We start from the raw sequence: 18,870 nt of genomic DNA, 5'->3' as shown, positions 1-18,870 counted from the left end.
CCCGGGAGGGAGAGAGAGACTGAGCTAACCCGGGAGAGGAGAGAGAGACTGAGCTAACCCGGGAGAGGAGAGAGAGACTGAGCTAACCCGGGAGAGAGAGAGACTGAGCTAACCCGGGAGGGAGAGAGACTGAGCTAACCCGGGAGAGAGAGAGACTGAGCTAACCCGGGAGAGAGAGACTGAGCTAACCCGGGAGGGAGAGAGACTGAGCTAACCCGGGAGGGAGAGAGACTGAGCTAACCCGGGAGAGAGAGACTGAGCTAACCCGGGAGAGGAGAGAGAGACTGAGCTAACCCGGGAGAGGAGAGAGAGACTGAGCTAACCCGGGAGAGGAGAGAGAGACTGAGCTAACCCGGGAGAGAGAGACTGAGCTAACCCGGGAGAGGAGAGAGAGACTGAGCTAACCCGGGAGAGGAGAGAGAGACTGAGCTAACCCGGGAGAGGAGGGAGAGACTGAGCTAACCCGGGAGGGAGAGAGAGACTAAGCTAACCCGGGAGAGGAGAGAGAGACTGAGCTAACCCGGGAGAGGAGAGAGAGACTGAGCTAACCCGGGAGAGGAGAGAGAGACTGAGCTAACCCGGGAGAGGAGCTGCGGACGCGGGTAAAGGTGGAGCCAGACTCGATCCCAGATTATCATCAATACAGCAGTTGGATCCGGAGGTTTGGGGTCTTGGGATCGGATGTCAGTTGGATGGGTTGGGGGAGCTGGGGGGGGGGGGCTTGTTGCGGGGGCTGAGGGTGGGGGCTTGTTGGGGGAGCTGAGGGTGGGGGCTTGTTGGGGGGGCTGAGGGTGGGGGCTTGTTGGGGGGGCTGAGGGTGGGGGCTTGTTGGGGGGGCTGAGGGTGGGGGCTTGTTGGGGGGGCTGAGGGTGGGGGCTTGTTGGGGGAGCTGAGGGTGGGGGCTTGTTGGGGGGGCTGAGGGTGGGGGCTTGTTGGGGGGGCTGAGGGTGGGGGCTTGTTGGGGGGGCTGAGGGTGGGGGCTTGTTGGGGGGGCTGAGGGTGGGGGCTTGTTGGGGGAGCTGAGGGTGGGGGCTTGTTGGGGGGGCTGAGGGTGGGGGCTTGTTGGGGGGGCTGAGGGTGGGGGCTTGTTGGGGGGGCTGAGGGTGGGGGCTTGTTGGGGGGGCTGAGGGTGGGGGCTTGTTGGGGGGGCTGAGGGTGGGGGCTTGTTGGGGGGGCTGAGGGAGGGGGCTTGTTGGGGGGGCTGAGGGAGGGGGCTTGTTGGGGGGGCTGAGGGAGGGGGCTTGTTGGGGGGGCTGAGGGTGGGGGCTTGTTGGGGGGGGTGGGGGCTTGTTGGGGGGGCTGAGGGAGGGGGCTTGTTGGGGGGGCTGAGGGAGGGGGCTTGTTGGGGGGGCTGAGGGAGGGGGCTTGTTGGGGGGGCTGAGGGTGGGGTCTTGGGGGGTTGCATAGGGGCTGGGACTCAGGTTGTGTAGGGGGTGAGGGTCGGGGATGAGTTGAGGCTCAGGGTTTGGGTAGGGGGCGAGGGCTCTGGAGCAGGGTGGGGGGGGGGGCGAGGGCTCTGGAGCAGGGTGGGGGGGGGGGCGAGGGCTCTGGAGCAGGGTGGGGGGGGGGGCGAGGGCTCTGGAGCAGGGTGGGGGTGGGGGGGCGAGGGCTCTGGAGCAGGGTGGGGGGGGGGGGCGAGGGCTCTGGAGCAGGGTAAGGGGGAGGGCGAGGGCTCTGGAGCAGGGTAAGGGGGGGGCGAGGGCTCTGGAGCAGGGTAAGGGGGGGGGCGAGGGCTCTGGAGCAGGGTGGGGGGGGGGGCGAGGGCTCTGGAGCAGGGTGGGGGGGGGGGCGAGGGCTCTGGAGCAGGGTGGGGGTGGGGGGGCGAGGGCTCTGGAGCAGGGTGGGGGGGGGGGGGCGAGGGCTCTGGAGCAGGGTGGGGGGGGGGGGCGAGGGCTCTGGAGCAGGGTAAGGGGGAGGGCGAGGGCTCTGGAGCAGGGTAAGGGGGGGGCGAGGGCTCTGGAGCAGGGTAAGGGGGGGGGCGAGGGCTCTGGAGCAGGGTGGGGGGGGGGGCGAGGGCTCTGGAGCAGGGTGGGGGGGGGGCGAGGGCTCTGGAGCAGGGTGGGGGGGGGGGCGAGGGCTCTGGAGCAGGGTGGGGGGGGGGGCGAGGGCTCTGGAGCAGGGTGGGGGGGGGGGCGAGGGCTCTGGAGCAGGGTGGGGGGGGGCGAGGGCTCTGGAGCAGGGTGGGGGGGGGCGAGGGCTCTGGAGCAGGGTGGGGGGGGCGAGGGCCCTGGAGCAGGGTAAGGGGGGGGGCGAGGGCTCGGGGCTTGCATGGGGGGAGGGTTGAATTAGGTGGGGTACAGTTCGGTGAGCTGAAAGTGTATGTGTTACAGACATCCCAGGGAGAATTGGAATGTGAAATGTGTGGATTCAGTCAGGGTCTTTAGCAGCTCAGTGACGTGTTCTGGCCGATGGAGCTTTGATCAAAGGTCCAGTCTGGAAATTGCAGCAGACATCGTGCTTCATCCTTTCTCAAAATGCTGTGAGCACCCTCTCCACTGAGGAGTCCCTCAGTGAGATGGCCAAGGGTCATTGGGTGCAATTTTCCCATCCCGCCCACCATGGGAATTGTAGCTACCTGGGGTGGACTATGCAAAGGTCCATTGATCTCAGGCAGGATTTTCCAGTCTTGGTGCGAGTGTGGCTGGAAAATCCTGCCCACCGTGTCTTCCCTTCACCTGATCACTCTCCCCACTTCTGGTGATGTGATTTTCTGAAGTACGTTTTCACAAGAGCCATGTGCTGTCAGTACCTCACCGAGGCTGTCCTGACTGTGTGAGTTTACATGCTATGCTCCACGTGGTGTCTAAGGTACACCGTTCCCTCATGTATTGATACAAATTGGTTATGACACCAGCTGCACAATGTTCTTTTCCACACTTCAGATCTGTGGACCTCCTCCCAGCCAGACCCAAGATTCCCACCCTTTGAACAAGCAATAGTCTTTTTAACACCGATTCTCTTGCCACTTGACTGCTGTGCGATTAAATTCTTCTCTGCAGCTCTTTTGAACCTTTGATTTGTCCGGCACAGCCTTGGGACTCCACCCCGACCCACCTCCTCAGTTTATTTATTTTTTGAAATCTGCTAGTTAGCTGTGAAACTGTTAGTTTAAACAGCTTGTGCATTTTGTGAAGTATTTTTGTGTGTGTTTATTTTAAACAGCCTAATTATTTGGACAATCCCAACCCAAGTTTAAAGACCATTCTCAAACTGGCAATGACTGAAATGGCGATTGATCAATCCAACCTCCCTCGGGTGCAGGAAGGTGAGAGAGAGAAAGAGAGATCAATATATTGTGGTTTAATAATTCCAGATTTGTTTGTATGTAATAACTTTAGCTCTTTCAAGTTGGGATTTTTGCTAAGTGCATCAATAGCTTGTGTTTTTATCGCACATCTTTTATCATAATAACATGTCCCAAGATGCTTTACAAGATTGTAAGGTGGACAAACATTGACATTCAGCCAGAGCAGATGTTGGGACAGGTGACCAAAAGCTCATCCGAGATTTAAAGAAGATCTTCAAGAAGACAAGTCATAGGAAAGGAATTCCAGAGCGTAGGACCTTGATGACATTGAGGTAACATGGGTAGCTAGACGAGGTGGAGTGACAACTTGTAAATCACCACACGAGAATTCAGCACAAAATGGAACAAACCTGTACAATAAACGCTGCAAACTAAACAAACAGTAATATCTATGATGAACTGAAGGTGGCCAAGTTTCCCCTGCATCTTGCAAAGAGTTAAGCGTAATTTTATTGAGTTATTAATTCATAATCCCACTTAAAGGGGCAGCACTGGTAAAGAATCTTGAATTTGAGGATTGGTCACTGTCCTGGTGGTTACCTGTTTTCTCAGTGAAGTTAGTCTCAGCGAACTGTACAAAGCAAACCAGAGACATTGATGGGGACAGTGCAGAGGGAGCTTCACTCTGTATCTAACCCCATGCTGTACCTGTCTACGAGTGTTTGATGGGGACGGTGCAGAGGGAGCTTCACTCTGTATCTAACCCCATGCTGTACCTGTCTACGAGTGTTTGATGGGGACAGTGTAGAGGGAGCTTCACTCTGTATCTAACCCCGTGCTGTACCTGTCCTGGGAGTGTTTGATGGGGGACAGTGTAGAGGGAGCTTTACTCTGTATCTAACCCCGTGCTGTACCTGTCCTGGGAGTGTTTGATGGCGACAGTGTAGAGGGAGCTTCACTCTGTGTCTAACCTCGTGCTGTACCTGTCCTGGGAGTGTTTGATGGGGACAGTGTAGAGGGAGCTTCACTCTGTATCTAACCCCGTGCTGTACCTGTCCTGGGAGTGTTTGATGGCGACAGTGTAGAGGGAGCTTCACTCTGTATCTAGCCCCGTGCTGTACCTGTCCTGGGAGTGTTTGATGGGGACAGTGTAGAGGGAGCTTTACTCTGTTACTAGCCCTGTGCTGTACTTGTCTTGGGAGTGTTTGATGGGGGACAGTGTAGAGGGAGCTTCACTCTGTATCTATCCCCATGCTGTACCTGTCCTGGGAGTGTTTGATGGCGACAGTGTAGAGAGAGCTTTACTCTGTATCTAACCCTGTGCTGTACCTGTCCTGGGAGTGTTTGATGGGGACAGTGTAGAGGGAGCTTTACTCTGTATCTAACCCTGTGCTGTACCTGTCCTGGGAGTGTTTGATGGGGACAGTGTAGAGGGAGCTTTACTCTGTTACTAGCCCTGTGCTGTACTTGTCTTGGGAGTGTTTGATGGGGGACAGTGTAGAGGGAGCTTCACTCTGTATCTATCCCCATGCTGTACCTGTCCTGGGAGTGTTTGATGGCGACAGTGTAGAGAGAGCTTTACTCTGTATCTAACCCCGTGCTGTACCTGTCCTGGGAGTGTTTGATGGGGACAGTGTAGAGGGAGCTTTACTCTGTATCTAACCCTGTGCTGTACCTGTCCTGGGAGTGTTTGATGGGGACAGTGTAGAGGGAGCTTTACTCTGTATCTAACCCTGTGCTGTACCTGTCCTGGGAGTGTTTGATGGGGACAGTGTAGAGGGAGCTTTACTCTGTATCTAACCCTGTGCTGTACCTGTCCTGGGAGTGTTTGATGGGGACAGTGTAGAGGGAGCTTTACTCTGTATCTAACCCTGTGCTGTACCTGTCCTGGGAGTGTTTGATGGGGACAGTGTAGAGGGAGCTTTACTCTGTTACTAGCCCTGTGCTGTACTTGTCTTGGGAGTGTTTGATGGGGGACAGTGTAGAGGGAGCTTTACTCTGTATCTAACCCCGTGCTGTACTTGTCTTGGGAGTCAGTAAAGCTGGTTTCAGTAGCAGTGAAATTCAGAGTATATTGATACAATCCTGGTGAAGATCTGGAGCAATCGTCCTGTTGCTTCTGGGCATTTTGTTCCCACCAGTAACTTCCTGAGGAAGAAAATGGCCTGTAATGTGAATAAAATATTTAATGTATTTATTTTCAGTCGGAGTGTGGGGTCCAGAATAAACAGGCTGAGAACTGCCTCCAACACCAGCTGTTCTACCTTGTTCTCAAAACCCGCACTGTTTATTCCACAGCAAGCAGTAATTGTAAACAGCAGCAAAAGTTCTCCAACAGCATCCATTTTATTGATGTCAAAACTGCGCCGTCTTTCTTATAACCGTCTCCTAATGGGATTGGAAGGAGAGGCTGATACAAGGATTCTTTCTCAAGTATAGCAGGGAGATAGTTGGTAGGATGGGAAGCCCCTTGTCAATCTGTCTCTTGGGTCAGCTGTTCCAGTCTGCCAATAAAGCAGCTGCTTTTGGTGTTATGTCAGCGTTACTGGTCTCCTTTGTAAACTCCCCCATTCCCCCATCCTCCCTCCCCTCCTACTCCCCTCTCGTCCCCACCCCCCACAGTCCACGATGGATAGAGTTTCCCGTCACCGTGACTGTAATGTGATGTGTGTTGCCTTTCTGATCAGGTGGGCTTTGAACAAGGGGCAAAGAAATCGCAGGATCGAGGTGCTTTTGGGGAGGTGTTTTTGAGGTGGGGAGGGAGGGGACAGTAACCTTTCAGAGGGTATATTGGCAAACACTTCACACAGAGGGAGGTGGAAACCTGGACATTTATCCCCCAACCCCGCGCCCAAATTGCTGTTGAGGTTGGGGAGGATCAGTTGGTTTTTGTTAGAAAGTGAGTGAAGGAGCAGGAGTAGACAGCCAGTCCCTCGAGCCTGCTCTGTTTTGGGTGACTCTCTGTCTCAAATCCACTTCCCAGCCTGTTATTATAGTCATGAGATATATCATCATCACATTATAATAGACCTAGTTATTCAGGGTAGCACAGTAATACAGTGGTTAGCACTGCTACCTCACAGCGCCAGGGACCCAAGTTCAATTTCAGCCTTGGGTGACTGTCACAGGATTACAGGGATGGACAGGGGATTGGGCCTGGGTAAGATGCTGTGTCAGTATAGATTCAATGGGCTGAATGGCCTCCTTCTACTTGAGAGATTCTATGCTTCTATAGATCAGGAACAGGTAATAGAAATTAAGATACAAGTCTGCTGTCATCTTGCAACAGATCCAAAGGACCACCTTGTGTACCGGTAGTTTGATGTGGGTGTCCCTGGACAGGCCAACATTTATTGCTGGCTCCTTATTGCTCTTGAGAAGGTGGTGGTGAGCTTCCTTCTTGAACAGCTGCAGTCCCTGAGGTGTAGGTACACCCACAATACTGTTTGAGACTCTTATTGTTAATCCACTTCTCTGGGACTATAATGAGACATAACTTTATATCGAAGGTGGTTTAGAGACAGCAGATGATACAGTGTAGAAGGGGCTATTCTGCCCAGCATTGCCCAAGCTGGGTCTGTTAGTGGTGGGGGAGAAACATTCTAATTGGTCCCCATAACCCTGAACCACATTCCCTTTCGAGTATTTATCCAATTTAAATCTGAATGGTACTGTTAGGGTGCTGGGCCAGAACCCCAAGTTGAGGATACCAAACTAGACCCCAACAAATTTTCTACTTTGATATAAATGTGAGAAAAGGATACTTCCTTCCAGAAATCATTCCACTGATATATTAGGGATCTTTTTGAGTAAAACAGACTTTATTTAATAATTGTTTAAATATATCTCTAACAAATGAAGCAGCTTAACTATTAATAATTGACCGATGTGTAAAAATGAAAGGAAGCAACTTTACTTTCTAGCTAATCTCTGTTCCAAGAAAGCAACATTCCTCTTAAAGGCTTAAATGCCATTTTAAATGCAGTTAGCAATCACAAATATACTTCCTATAAATTGTGTTAACAACCTTGAAGCTTTCAGAGAGAAAATGAGTTTTTGAGCAGCTTGCAGACCTCTGTCTTCAGCAGACTTCCAGCTAGAACTGCAACTGCAAAAACTCCTTTCTCTCTGCTGCAGAGCCAGTTTATCACATGGCCCTGTTAATCAACTTTAATCAGAAATCCCAGGGGGAACTTCTTGTACAAACAAAAGTCCACTAGCTCCATCTAAGTAACTACGAAGATGAGTTATTAACTTGCTTTCACACCCTTGAGGTAAATGTTTTCCAGATACATTGGCTGTCTGCAGACTAGATCTGAGACTTAAAAGAAAAATATTTATATTAATTGCACTTGTATCATCACAGGCACAATTGAATTTATATCCACCAACACTTACGAATTCATTTTATTTAAGGGGAAGCAGCTAGTCCTAATGGAAATCCCCTTAAAATGAGGTTAAAAGGCACCCCATTTTGTTCAGTGGCACTGCTGCCTCACAGCCCCAGGGACTTGGGTTCAATTCCAGCCTTGGATGATCGTGTGGAATTGCGTGCTCTCCCTGTGTGTGAGTGGGTTTCCTCTGGATGCTCTGGTTCCTTTCCACGTTCCAAAGATGTGCAAGTTAGATGGATTGGCCATGCTAAATTGCCCCTTAGAAAACATTAGAAAAGTGACCTCTCTTACTGTTGGGAAAAACCCAGCTAGTTCGCTGATGTCCTTAAGGTGCCATCCTTATCCGTAACTCCCAGTCCCACGCCCATGTGTCTGACCAGGGCAGCTGAGGATGGAGAGTTAATGCCAGTGATGCCCAAATCCTGGGAATGAATAAAAATATTTCAATAATGCTGGTTTCCAACCTGGGGTGTCTCTACAGTTCCCCAGTCACCTCTCCAGTGGTAGATTGGCTGCTGATCTAAGGCTGGAGCTGCAATGTTCTAGACCATTTTCTGTTTACACCTGATCCATTCCACTCCTGATCTGGAGCCAACGTTTTCCCACGGCTGCTTAACTCTGTGACTGGTGACATCTCACCTTCCAGCACTCACTGTCCTAAAGACAGATTGAATAGGGCCTTTAGGCCCCAGAAGGATCCACTCATGGAAATATTTTGCTGAAGAAGCTTTGCTGTGTTCTTGCATTTTTGTGGAGGGTGCCTTGTTATCCAGACTGAACGAGAGCTCGGTGTGTGGGATTTAGTCCAGCTCCCCTCCTCTTAATATCAAACAGTGTGATTTCCCCCTCTGAGAATATATCCTGCTGATTTGCCAGCATCATTGGCAATGCCCTCATCTTGCCCTTCGCCGCCTTGCTATGAGGGGAACCACCCCAGCAGTCTGTCCAGAAAACCAAAGCACCTCAAACCTAGGGCCATTCCAGTAAATCTCTGCTATATCCCCACTAAGGCCATACGTTCTTTCCAGAAATGTGATGTAAGAAACACAATCATCCAGCTAAGGCAGAACTAGTGATTTGGAGAGGTTTAGAATAGCTGCCTTGTTTGAGCTGCTGAAAACCCTCATGACCAAAATTACTCTTCCCTCTAAACCGTCCCTCCCCTGCTCAAAGTCTGCTGTTAACCCTCCTTGAACCCGTTGCGTGTACGAGGCTGTATATTCACACTCTGACAATGGGATGCAGGATTAACAAAAAGGGTGGGAGAGAAAGGGAGATGTTTAAGCAACTGTCAATTCTGTTGAGCCTTGTAATTGGTGACGATCAGCTTAACAATCGGAGTGAATCCATTTGGAAAAAGTTGGGGAAATGTATCAAACCTGTGGTTCTCTGTTTCACTTGAGTCGGAGTTTCCTGACTGGAGTTTTGTTAATAGGTTTTTCTGTTAAGTGTTAAACCCGCGGTGGTCAGTCAGTCGTCCCCACCCCCCACCACCAGTCCCCATTTGTAGCTCTGTCTACGGCCCCATCTGTGAGACATTAACATCTGAATGAGTTGTCACACTCACTCCTGACATTCCCTGCTCCGAGACCTGTTTTCAACGGATCTCTATATCGAAGGGGGCTGGGGAGGCAGGGTTCTTGCTGTTTGCAGAGTGGAGGGGTATGGGGGTGGGTTGGTGGGATGCCTCCGTCTGCCACAGCTGACAGATTCCTGGGCAGTGTCACATTTCTGGAGTTGGAATGTATTTTAAAGATTTCCAAAAGAGAGGCAAAAAGAATTCTCTGATTTCTGAAGTTTAACTGGGACTTTATGTGTGTGTGTGTGTTGAAGAAGCTGTGGTTAGAGAAATGGAGACTTGTATTTCTGCAGTGCCTCTTAGAACCGGAAAGTATCCCAAATCGTCTCCGACGCACAGTAAAGCTTCCTCAGCGTTGCCTCAGCCTCAGATACGTTCATTGTTCCATTTCCCAACATAATCATCAGTCCTTTACAGATCTCTCAGTCACACTGATAATTAGGGACAGTTTTGTTCCGGAGGCTCGAACCCAACCCCACACCTGATCCATCAACAATAACAATACCTTGCATTTTGGTAATACCTTTTAACCCAGTAGAATATCCTGAGGTGTTTCCCAAGAGAGCTATCAAACAAAATTCAACACCAAACCATATAAGGAGATATTGGTGCAAGTGGCCAAAAACTTGGTTAAAGTGGGGGATCTTAAAGAGTGTCTTAAAGGAGCACTGGGAGGTGGAGAAGGAGTTCAAAAACCTGCGGCCCAGGCAGCTGCAGGCAAATCAGGAGTGCTCCAGGTTAGAACCGGAGACGTGCAGAGTTCTTCAGGATGTAGGGCTGAAGGAGGTTACAGAGATCGGGAGGGACGAGGCTGTGGAGGGATAGGGGGGTGGGGGATTTGAAAACTAGGATGAGATAACACAGGGTTTGGACTATCTCAAAGCTCTAAGTTACTTCATATTTTTCCAAAATTCTTCTCAAACCCCACTTTGTTCCCCTTCAATCATTGCCCCTAAACTCTTTTCCGACCCATTTGGTGTCCACATTTCCATCTTTGTGAAGTATCTTGGGACATTTTCAATGTCCATCCTGCCTCATTCATGTCATTACAGCAAGTACTAGAATAAACAAAGTTCTGGAAATCTCAGCCAGTCTGACAGCATCTGTGGAGAAAGAATAGAGTCAATGTTTTAAGTCTGGATGCAGAGCTCTACTCTCTCTCCACAGCTGTTGTCAGGCCTGCTGAGATTTTCCAGCATTTTCTGCTTTCGTTTCTGATTCTAGCATCTGCAGTATTTTGCCTTTATCTGAGAATTAGATTAAACCTGGTTACAATTCTTTGAGCTCTTTCAAATGCATCTCCTTTCGATGAAGGTCGTCCAAGTTTGTATGTGATATTGCGTTTGACCTGGCCAATAAGGTTTATGCAATAACTATAACCTGCTTTTATGTATAATGGATTATCCAGTACATGATTCAGTCTGTCGCATTGTACAGACACTAACTTTGAGCCACACAGGCTCTGCTCTCTTGCATCTTAAGTCTGTGCCCGGGCGCGATTCCCAAAACATTGGAAACGTTGAAGTTCTGGGGAAAGGCCACCAGACTATTTGTCCACCTGAGTTGTACGGAAAGACCATCAAGTTTGGACTATTCAATCTTGGGAAGAAGCACCTATATGAGATGGCAAACATGATGGAAGAGGCAAACCAGGGATTAAGGGGTCACGGGGTTACCTTGTGGTCAAAGACTGCTGTCAAAACCTGTCTTTGCTGGGTGATGGGCTCAGTGAATGGAAGGTGGAGTGGGTGGAGCACTCTTTACCAGCGAGTGCTGTGATTGGATGAGTGAGCACTGTGGAACTCTCCGGAGCTGGAATGGCCGATTGGCAAACCCTTTTTCATCATTTATCTGCCTGAATGTATTTAATGGTGTGCGGATTCCTTACATTTTTTGTTTGATGCTGATGGGCTGGCCATGCAGTCACGTGTCCATTTGAAAGGGTAGTGGGAATGGTTTGATTTAAAATTCCCGAAGCAATAGTACAGGATTCGGATTCGAGAATCCCTGACATCGAGTCATCCCTGGTCAAATACACAGTTGGGCAGTGAGGGTTTCATGCCCTCATTCTCAGGACGTGGCAAGGCCAGATTTAATTCCTCATTCACATTTACCCTTGAGAAGGAAGCAGTGGTTTGACGCAGCTGAGTGTTTGCTCAACCACTTCAGAGGGCAGTTTTGCATCAATTACCCTGATGAGGGTCTGGGACCATGTACCACAGATCGGGGAATGAAAGTAGGTTTCCTCCCCATGATGTAAACCTATTTATTTTAATCAGAATTCACAGTTCAAACTCTCACATTGGTGAAATTAACTTTGTAATCCCTTGATTACCCATTCAGTGACGGGACCCCCACACACCAGAACCACCTCTTTCTGACTAGGATTGCTAACACACAGCTCCGGTAGAAATAGTTGCATCTATGTGTTGTCTCCCAGCAGGAAGCAGTTTGATAACTGCCTCGATTCATCTTCCTTTGCATCCAACAACCACCAGAGAGCTTCTCACCCCGGCAGCCAGGGCAATATCCCTGATTTCTTGGACAATTACTAACCTTGCACACTATGACTCTTCTGCATATCCCTCCCCTTTTGCCCCTTCCCTCCCTTGATATCTTCTTTATCTTGCTCTTGAGTAAAGTTGACTAACCCTTTTTGTTGCTGTGAGCCTGACATTCAGCCCAAAGAGTGAAACTAGAACCAGCAGGTTAAATCGAGCCCCCTGAGGGAGAGCACCGAACGTTCACAGACTGATTCCTGGGATTGTTGTTTGAGGAGGGGTCAGGTCCGCTGGGTATGTATTCCCTGGAATGTACTGGAAGAACGAGAGGCAATCTCGCTGAAATGTATGAAATTCTGACAGGGCTGGACAGACTGGTTGCAGGAACATTGTTTCCTGTGGCTGGGGGGGGGGGGGGGGGGGGGGCGCTCTGGAACAAGAGGTTAGTCTCAGGTTACAGGGTAGACCATTTCATAGAACATAGAACATTACAGCGCAGAACAGGCCCTTCGGCCCACGATGTTGCGCCGACCAGCTTTTAAAAAAAAACAACACTAACCCACTAATCTAAACCAATCCCATTTCGTCCATAAACCTATCCACGGATCTCTTAAACGCCCCCAAACTAGGCGCATTTACAACTGCAGCTGGCAGGGCGTTCCAATCCCTCACCACCCTCTGGGTAAAGAACCTACCCCTGACATCAGTCCTATAACTACCCCCCCTTAATTTAAAGTCGTGCCCCCTCGTGCTAGCTTTCTCCATCCAAGGAAAAAGGCTATCACTATCTACCCTGTCTAAACCTCTAATCATCTTATATGTTTCAATAAGGTCCCCTCTTAGCCCTCTTTAGGATTGAGACAAGGAGAAACATCTTCACATAGAGGGTGGGGAACCTGTGAAGTTCTTGACCACAAGGTTGTGGAAGCCAAGTCACTGAATATATTGAAAAAGGGAATAGATTTCTGGACTCTAAGACATTGGGCGGGTAAGGGGAGAGAGTGGGACTATGGTGCTGAGTTAGAGGATCGGTATGATCAAGTTGAATGGATGAGCAGTCTCGGGGCTGAATGGCCTACTCCTATTTTCTATGTTCCTTTCTGTTCATTAGACTCTGGATTATGCGAGGAATTATTTAAGTACAGGAATTGAAGAAGTTTAGCGATATTGCATGTGATGTATACACATTAAATAACATAGACTCCAATAATACATGGATATTTTGAGTGCTGGGCGAGTGGGGGTGCTGGTGGTTGTGGGGGGCAGAGAGGTTTGGGGAAGGCTTGTGTGGGGAGCTGCTGAGGATGGGGAAGAGTTGGCTGGAGGGTTTCTGGGGGCGTGGACCCTCTGTGAAGAGGGCAGAATGAGGGGTCCTGGGGGGAGAATGGAGCCTCTCAAATACTGGGAATCTGGCAATAGGGACAGGATGTGGTGGGGTAGCAGGGCAGAGCGAGAGGGCAGGGGGAAGGTGCTGGATTGTGGGGTAAGTGCAGTGTGGGCTAGTGTATTCCTGCTGGGGGAAATAGTGCAGGAGCTGTTGGGAGGAGCTGACCTAGGATTTGATGGGTGGACATTACCCTCTTTGAGGAGATTTGTTCCAGGTTCCTTTTCTCAGAAACTTTCCATTAACACTTTTTCCCTTGGCAAATATCAGTAACTGGGCAGTCACTGCGTCTGGCTGTGTGGCTTCCCTTTCCTCAGATCTTTACCCATCTTTTCCAACTGCCTATGTACAGTGTGTGTTTACACTGGGAATGATTACACTGCCACCTCCCTGGGGGAGAGTCTGGAGCCTGTGCCTGGTTGTGTTTCCACAGAATGCCAGCTCACTGCTGAGTGAGGGAGGGTGTTTGAACATTGCTGCGAGGCTTGTTCTTCCCTCAGTTCATTTCACCTCTCCCCACCTCTTCCCCCCCCCCCAAATTCAGATTTTATTATGGGGGGACTGGCAAGGTGGGTGGAGAACAATCCCCACCCCCACCTCCCCATTTAGACCCAAAAACCACCCCTTGTTGCAATCAACATTTGGGGCAAAACCTGAGACTATTCATATGTGTGTCTCTGTCTCTCAGGGGTGGTGGGGGCAGGGTATGTGTATCTCATGGGGGCAGGGGGCTGTGTTTGGGCGGAGGGTGAGGGTGTGTGTGTGTGTGTGTGTCAGATCAGGGAGGGGCTGTGTGTGTCTCGGGGTGTGTGTGTGTCTTGGGCGGAAGGGCATATGTGAGTTTCTGTCTCTGGGGGCTTGGGGGTGTGCGTGTGTCTCTGGGGAGGATGTGGGTGTGTGTCTCTGGTGTGGGGGGACTGTGTGTGTGTCCGTCTCTTGGTTGGGGGTGTCTGTGGTGTGTGTCTCTGGTTTGGAGGTGTGTGTGGGTGTGTGTCTCTGGGGTGGGGCATGTATGTGGGTGTGTGTCTCTGGGCTGGGGTGTGTGGGTGTGTGTCTCTGGGCTGGGGTGTGTGGGTGTGTGTCTCTGGGCTGGGGTGTGTGTGGGTGTGTCTCTCTGGGGTGGGGTGTGTGGGTGTGTGTCTCTGGGGCGTGTGTGGGTGTGTGTCTCTGGGCTGGGGTGTGTGGGTGTGTGTCTCTGGGCTGGGGTGTGTGTGGGTGTGTCTCTCTGGGGTGGGGTGTGTGGGTGTGTGTCTCTGGGCGTGTGTGGGTGTGTGTCTCTGGGGTGGGGTGTGTGGGTGTGCGTCTCTGGGGTGGGGTGTGTGGGTGTGCGTCTCTGGGGTGGGGTGTGTGGGTGTGCGTCTCTGGGGTGGGGTGTGTGGGTGTGCGTCTCTGGGGTGGGGTGTGTGGGTGTGCGTCTCTGGGGTGGGGTGTGTGGGTGTGCGTCTCTGGGGTGGGGCGTGTGTGGGTGTGTGTCTCTGGGGTGGGGTGTGTGGGTGTGCGTCTCTGGGGTGGGGTGTGTGTGGGTGTGTGTCTCTGGGGTGTGTGTGGGTGTGTGTCTCTGGGGTGGGGGGTGTGTGGGTGTGCGTCTCGCCTGCACATTTTCTTGGGCTGGGTGCCAGGGTTCCATTGTCACAATAACCCAAACGCCTCCGTGGCAACTTGCATAATGTCCCCCCAGCTCCAGCTTGACCTGTGGGTGAATGGAGTGGGGACCAGGCGGAGAGGAGTTTGGGGGGGTATTTTGGTTGGGGGTTGTTCTTGGGTGGGGGGGAGGGGCATCGAGAGTTGCAGGCTCTCTCTACAATCCCACCTGTCCTGATGTCAGGAGGGTTAGGGTTGGGGAGGGTTTGTTTTTGGTTGGGGGGGTGTTTTGTAGATGAGGGGGTGGGGGCTCTGCTGTACAATCCCACTCATCCTGATATCAGGAGTGTTTGGAGGGGGTTGTGTGTGTTGGGGGTGGGGGTGTGTGTGTGTGTTGGGGGTGGGGGGGTGTGTGTGTGTGTTGGGGGTGGGGGGGTGTGTGTGTGTGTTGGGGGTGGGGGGGTGTGTGTGTGTGTTGGGGGTGGGGGGGGTGTGTGTGTGTTGGGGGTGGGGGGGTGTGTGTGTGTGTGTTGGGGGTGGGGGTGTGTGTGTGTGTTGGGGGTGGGGGGGTGTGTGTGTGTGTTGGGGGTGGGGGGGTGTGTGTGTGTGTTGGGGGTGGGGGGGTGTGTGTGTGTGTTGGGGGTGGGGGGGTGTGTGTGTGTGTTGGGGGTGGGGGTGTGTGTGTGTGTGTTGGGGGTGGGGGGTGTGTGTGTGTGTGTTGGGGGTGGGGGGTGTGTGTGTGTGTTGGGGGTGGGGGTGTGTGTGTGTGTTGGGGGTGGGGGTGTGTGTGTGTGTTGGGGGTGGGGGTGTGTGTGTGTGTTGGGGGTGGGGGGTGTGTGTGTGTGTTGGGGGTGGGGGGTGTGTGGTGTGTGTTGGGGGTGGGGGGTGTGTGTGTGTGTTGGGGGTGGGGGGTGTGTGTGTGTGTTGGGGGTGGGGGTGTGTGTGTGTGTTGGGGGTGGGGGGTGTGTGGTTTGGGGGGGTGTGTGTGTGGTTTGGGGGGGTGTGTGTGTGGTTTGGGGGGGTGTGTGTGTGGTTTGGGGGGGTGTGTGTGTGTGGTTGGGGGGGGGGGTGTGTGGTTTGGGGGGTGTGTGTGTGGTTTGGGGGGTGTGTGTGTGGTTTGGGGGGGGTGTGTGGGGGGGTGGGTGTGGTTTGGGGGGTGTGTGTGTGGTTTGGGGGGTGTGTGTGTGGTTTGGGGGGGGTGTGGTTTGGGGGGTGTGTGTGTGGTTTGGGGGGTGTGTGTGTGGTTTGGGGGGTGTGTGTGTGGTTTGGGGGGTGTGTGTGTGGTTTGGGGGGTGTGTGTGTGGTTTGGGGGGTGTGTGTGTGGTTTGGGGGGTGTGTGTTGGGGGGTGTGTGTGGTTTGGGGGGAGGGTGTGTTGGGGGGGTGGGTGGTTTGGGGGTGTGTGTGGTTTGGGGGGTGTGTGTGTGGTTTGGGGGGGGGTGTGTTGGGGGTGTGTGTTGGGGTGTGTGTGTGTGGTTTTGGGGGGGGTGTGTGTGGTTGGGGGGGGGGTGTGTGTGGTTGGGGGGGGGGGTGTGTGTGGTTTGGGGGGGGTGTGTGTGGTTTGGGGGGGGGTGTGTGTGGTTTGGGGGGGGGTGTGTGTGGTTTGGGGGGGGGTGTGTGTGGTTTGGGGGTGTGTGTGTGTGGTTTTGGGGGGGGGTGTGTGTGGTTGGGGGGGGTGTGTTGGGGGGGTGTGTGTGGTTGGGGGGGGTGTGTTGGGGGGTGTGTGTGTGGTTGGGGGGGGTGGGTGTGGTTTGGGGGGGTGTGTTGGGGGGGGTGGGTGGTTTGGGGGGGGTGTTGGGGGGTGTGTGTGGTTGGGGGGGGGTGTGTGTGGTTGGGGGGGGGGGGTGTGTGTGGTTGGGGGGGGTGTGTTGGGGGGTGTGTGTGTGGTTGGGGGGGGGTGGGTGTGGTTTGGGGGGGTGTGTTGGGGGGGTGGGTGGTTTGGGGGGGGTGTTGGGGGGTGTGTGTGGTTGGGGGGGGGGTGTGTGTGGTTGGGGGGGGGGGTGTGTGTGGTTGGGGGGGGGGTGTGTGTGGTTTGGGGGGGGGTGTGTGTGGTTTGGGGGGGGGTGTGTGTGGTTTGGGGGGGGTGTGTGTGGTTTGGGGGGGGGTGTGTGTGGTTTGGGGGGGGGTGTGTGTGGTTTGGGGGGGGGTGTGTGTGGTTTGGGGGGGGGTGTGTGTGGTTTGGGGGGGTGTGTGTGGTTTGGGGGGGTGTGTTGGGGGGGTGGGTGGTTTGGGGGGGGGGGGTGTTGGGGGGTGTGTGTGGTTTGGGGGGGGGGGGGGTGTGTTGGGGGGAGAGCGGTGGCAGTGCGGGCCCTGCTATCCGATCCCAGTTGTCCTGATGGCGAGTGGTTTGTGAAGCTTTGACCTTTGGCCTCCCACCCGGTCACCGCCTCCTGTTTGGTTGTTGCCAAGGGAAACGGCAGCTGGAATGTTCCCTGCTTTCTCTCTCTGCCGCCTCGGGATATGTTGCCGGCGACTTGCTAACAACCTTAGGCCTCAATGGATCTGGACAAAGAGTCACTGGGCCATTCGGCCCCTTGAACCTAATCCACTATTCAGTTAGGTGATGCTTTATGGCTCCATCAGCCTGAGCTGATTTGCTTTGAACCCCCTCCGGCCACAGCAGCTTTCTGGGGGAAAGACCTTTGCTTCATTCTCCACACTTTGCTGGGTAAGTAGTCACAGAGAGAGGGCTGCGATGAGTGAGCCTCCTCCCCCCCCATCAAACCCAAGGACCTCAGGAAAAGACGTGCATTTTGATAGTGCCTTTCACAACTTCCAGGTGCCCGAGCACTCAACAGCCAATAAAGTGTTTTGCAAGTGTTATGGCTTTTTGGTGACACAGAGCAGCAGTCTATATGCACAGCAAGATCCCACAGCACTGTGATAACGATCTGATTGACTAGGGCTGAATATTGGCCAAGTCCCCTGTTGTTTTATATCTGCTGGTGAGGGATTTCCTGGAAAAGATGACATGTTTGTCAGTGCAGCACTCCCTCCGTACAGCACTGGGAACCATTGCTGGGATTATGGGATCCTCTGGGGGGGATTCCTGTCCGAAGCTACAGAACGATCGGGCAGTGAGGGTGGTTTTTACTGAGCGTTGCTCAGCTCCCCGTGTTGCTGCCGTCACCACAAAGGATGTGTTAAAGCTGCTGAACATTTGATGCCCTAATAGCATGATGCTGAAAGGAGCCCATTCCTCACCCATTCCTGCACTGGGCCTGAGGGTTCCCGCTCTTCTTCACTCTGCGGTGACCCCCTGGTACTCTGCTCAGCTGGAGGACAGGATTGGGGTCATTTGTGATGCTGCACATGGTAGATTAGCCCTGCTGTGGGCTAAGTTGCATGATGTACTGGAAGGCTGGCCATGCCCAGGAAAATGTACCCCGGGGAGGTTGAGGCGAGGATACTGGGAGGATAACAATTTCAGTGCGACACTGCCTTCAGTGAGGCCCCCACTCACACAGAGTTATCACTGCCCCTTCCCCATGGGGCTGTGCAGAAAGTTTGTCAGAAAACTCTGTCACACAAGAAAGGGGAAGGAAGCGCCCTTCACCACCGCCCCAGGAGTGTGTGTTTATGTTTCTTGTCAGAAATCAAGCTGTCTGTGAACAGTTTCTGTAAAAGTCTGGACCTGACTAAAAATAGACTTTTGGGTCGAGTGAGGTTTGTGTGAGGCTGGGAAGGTTAAACAGTTAGATTTCCCGTGACATCACTCTCAATAAATCAGTGTGTGTGCTGTGAACGATGCAAGCTGAGTATTATGTAACCAAGTTAATGCCAAATAGGGGCACGTTTACATCCAGGAACCCCTGTGCTCAGAGCTCACAGAACTGTACACAACACAAGGAGGCCATTCAGCCCCTCTGTGCCTTTTTGAAATTGTTGTCATGTAGTTCAAGTGGCGTCAAATAGTGCACAGCAAGATCCCACAAACTGCAAGGTCTGTGTTTAATGTAGGTTGGAGGATAAGTATTGCCCAGGGAACTGGGGAGAATAGCCCTGCCTTTCTTCGACTGTAGGACTCTGAAATTGTTCATGTCCACCTGAAAGAGCAGATGGGGCCTCGGTAAAATGTCTCATCTGAATGATGGCACCTCCAATAGTGCAGCACTCCCTTGGTGCTGCATCGAATCCCCGAGTAGGTATGACCCCACAATCTTCCAGCTCTGACTGGCAGCTAAAA

The 18,870-nt window shown here is 52.7% G+C and overlaps 1 protein-coding gene across 2 annotated transcripts in view; it reads left to right on the top strand.

Annotated features, from left to right (window-relative positions):
- Nucleotides 1-539: 539 nt before the first annotated feature.
- The window catches only part of LOC145360150 (uncharacterized), a 59,860-nt gene continuing 41,529 nt past the window's right edge, over nt 540-18,870 (top strand). The window contains exons 1-2 of one of the 2 annotated variants that reach the window (XM_080215138.1): nt 540-608; nt 3,163-3,265. In XM_080215138.1, coding sequence (XP_080071264.1) covers nt 3,217-3,265 — 49 coding nt within the window. In that variant the 5' untranslated portion in view covers nt 540-608; nt 3,163-3,216. Of the gene's footprint in view, nt 662-3,162; nt 3,266-18,870 lie in introns of both variants that reach the window. The other variant, XM_080215139.1, reaches the window with a different exon arrangement.

The sequence above is a fragment of the Carcharhinus amblyrhynchos genome, chromosome 30 (assembly GCF_965287045.1).
Source record: "Carcharhinus amblyrhynchos chromosome 30, sCarAmb.v2.hapA, whole genome shotgun sequence".
NCBI classification, from domain to species: domain Eukaryota; kingdom Metazoa; phylum Chordata; class Chondrichthyes; order Carcharhiniformes; family Carcharhinidae; genus Carcharhinus; species Carcharhinus amblyrhynchos.
Note: the sequence above shows the minus strand (reverse complement) of the source record. Positions and strands in the feature narration are given on the sequence as shown.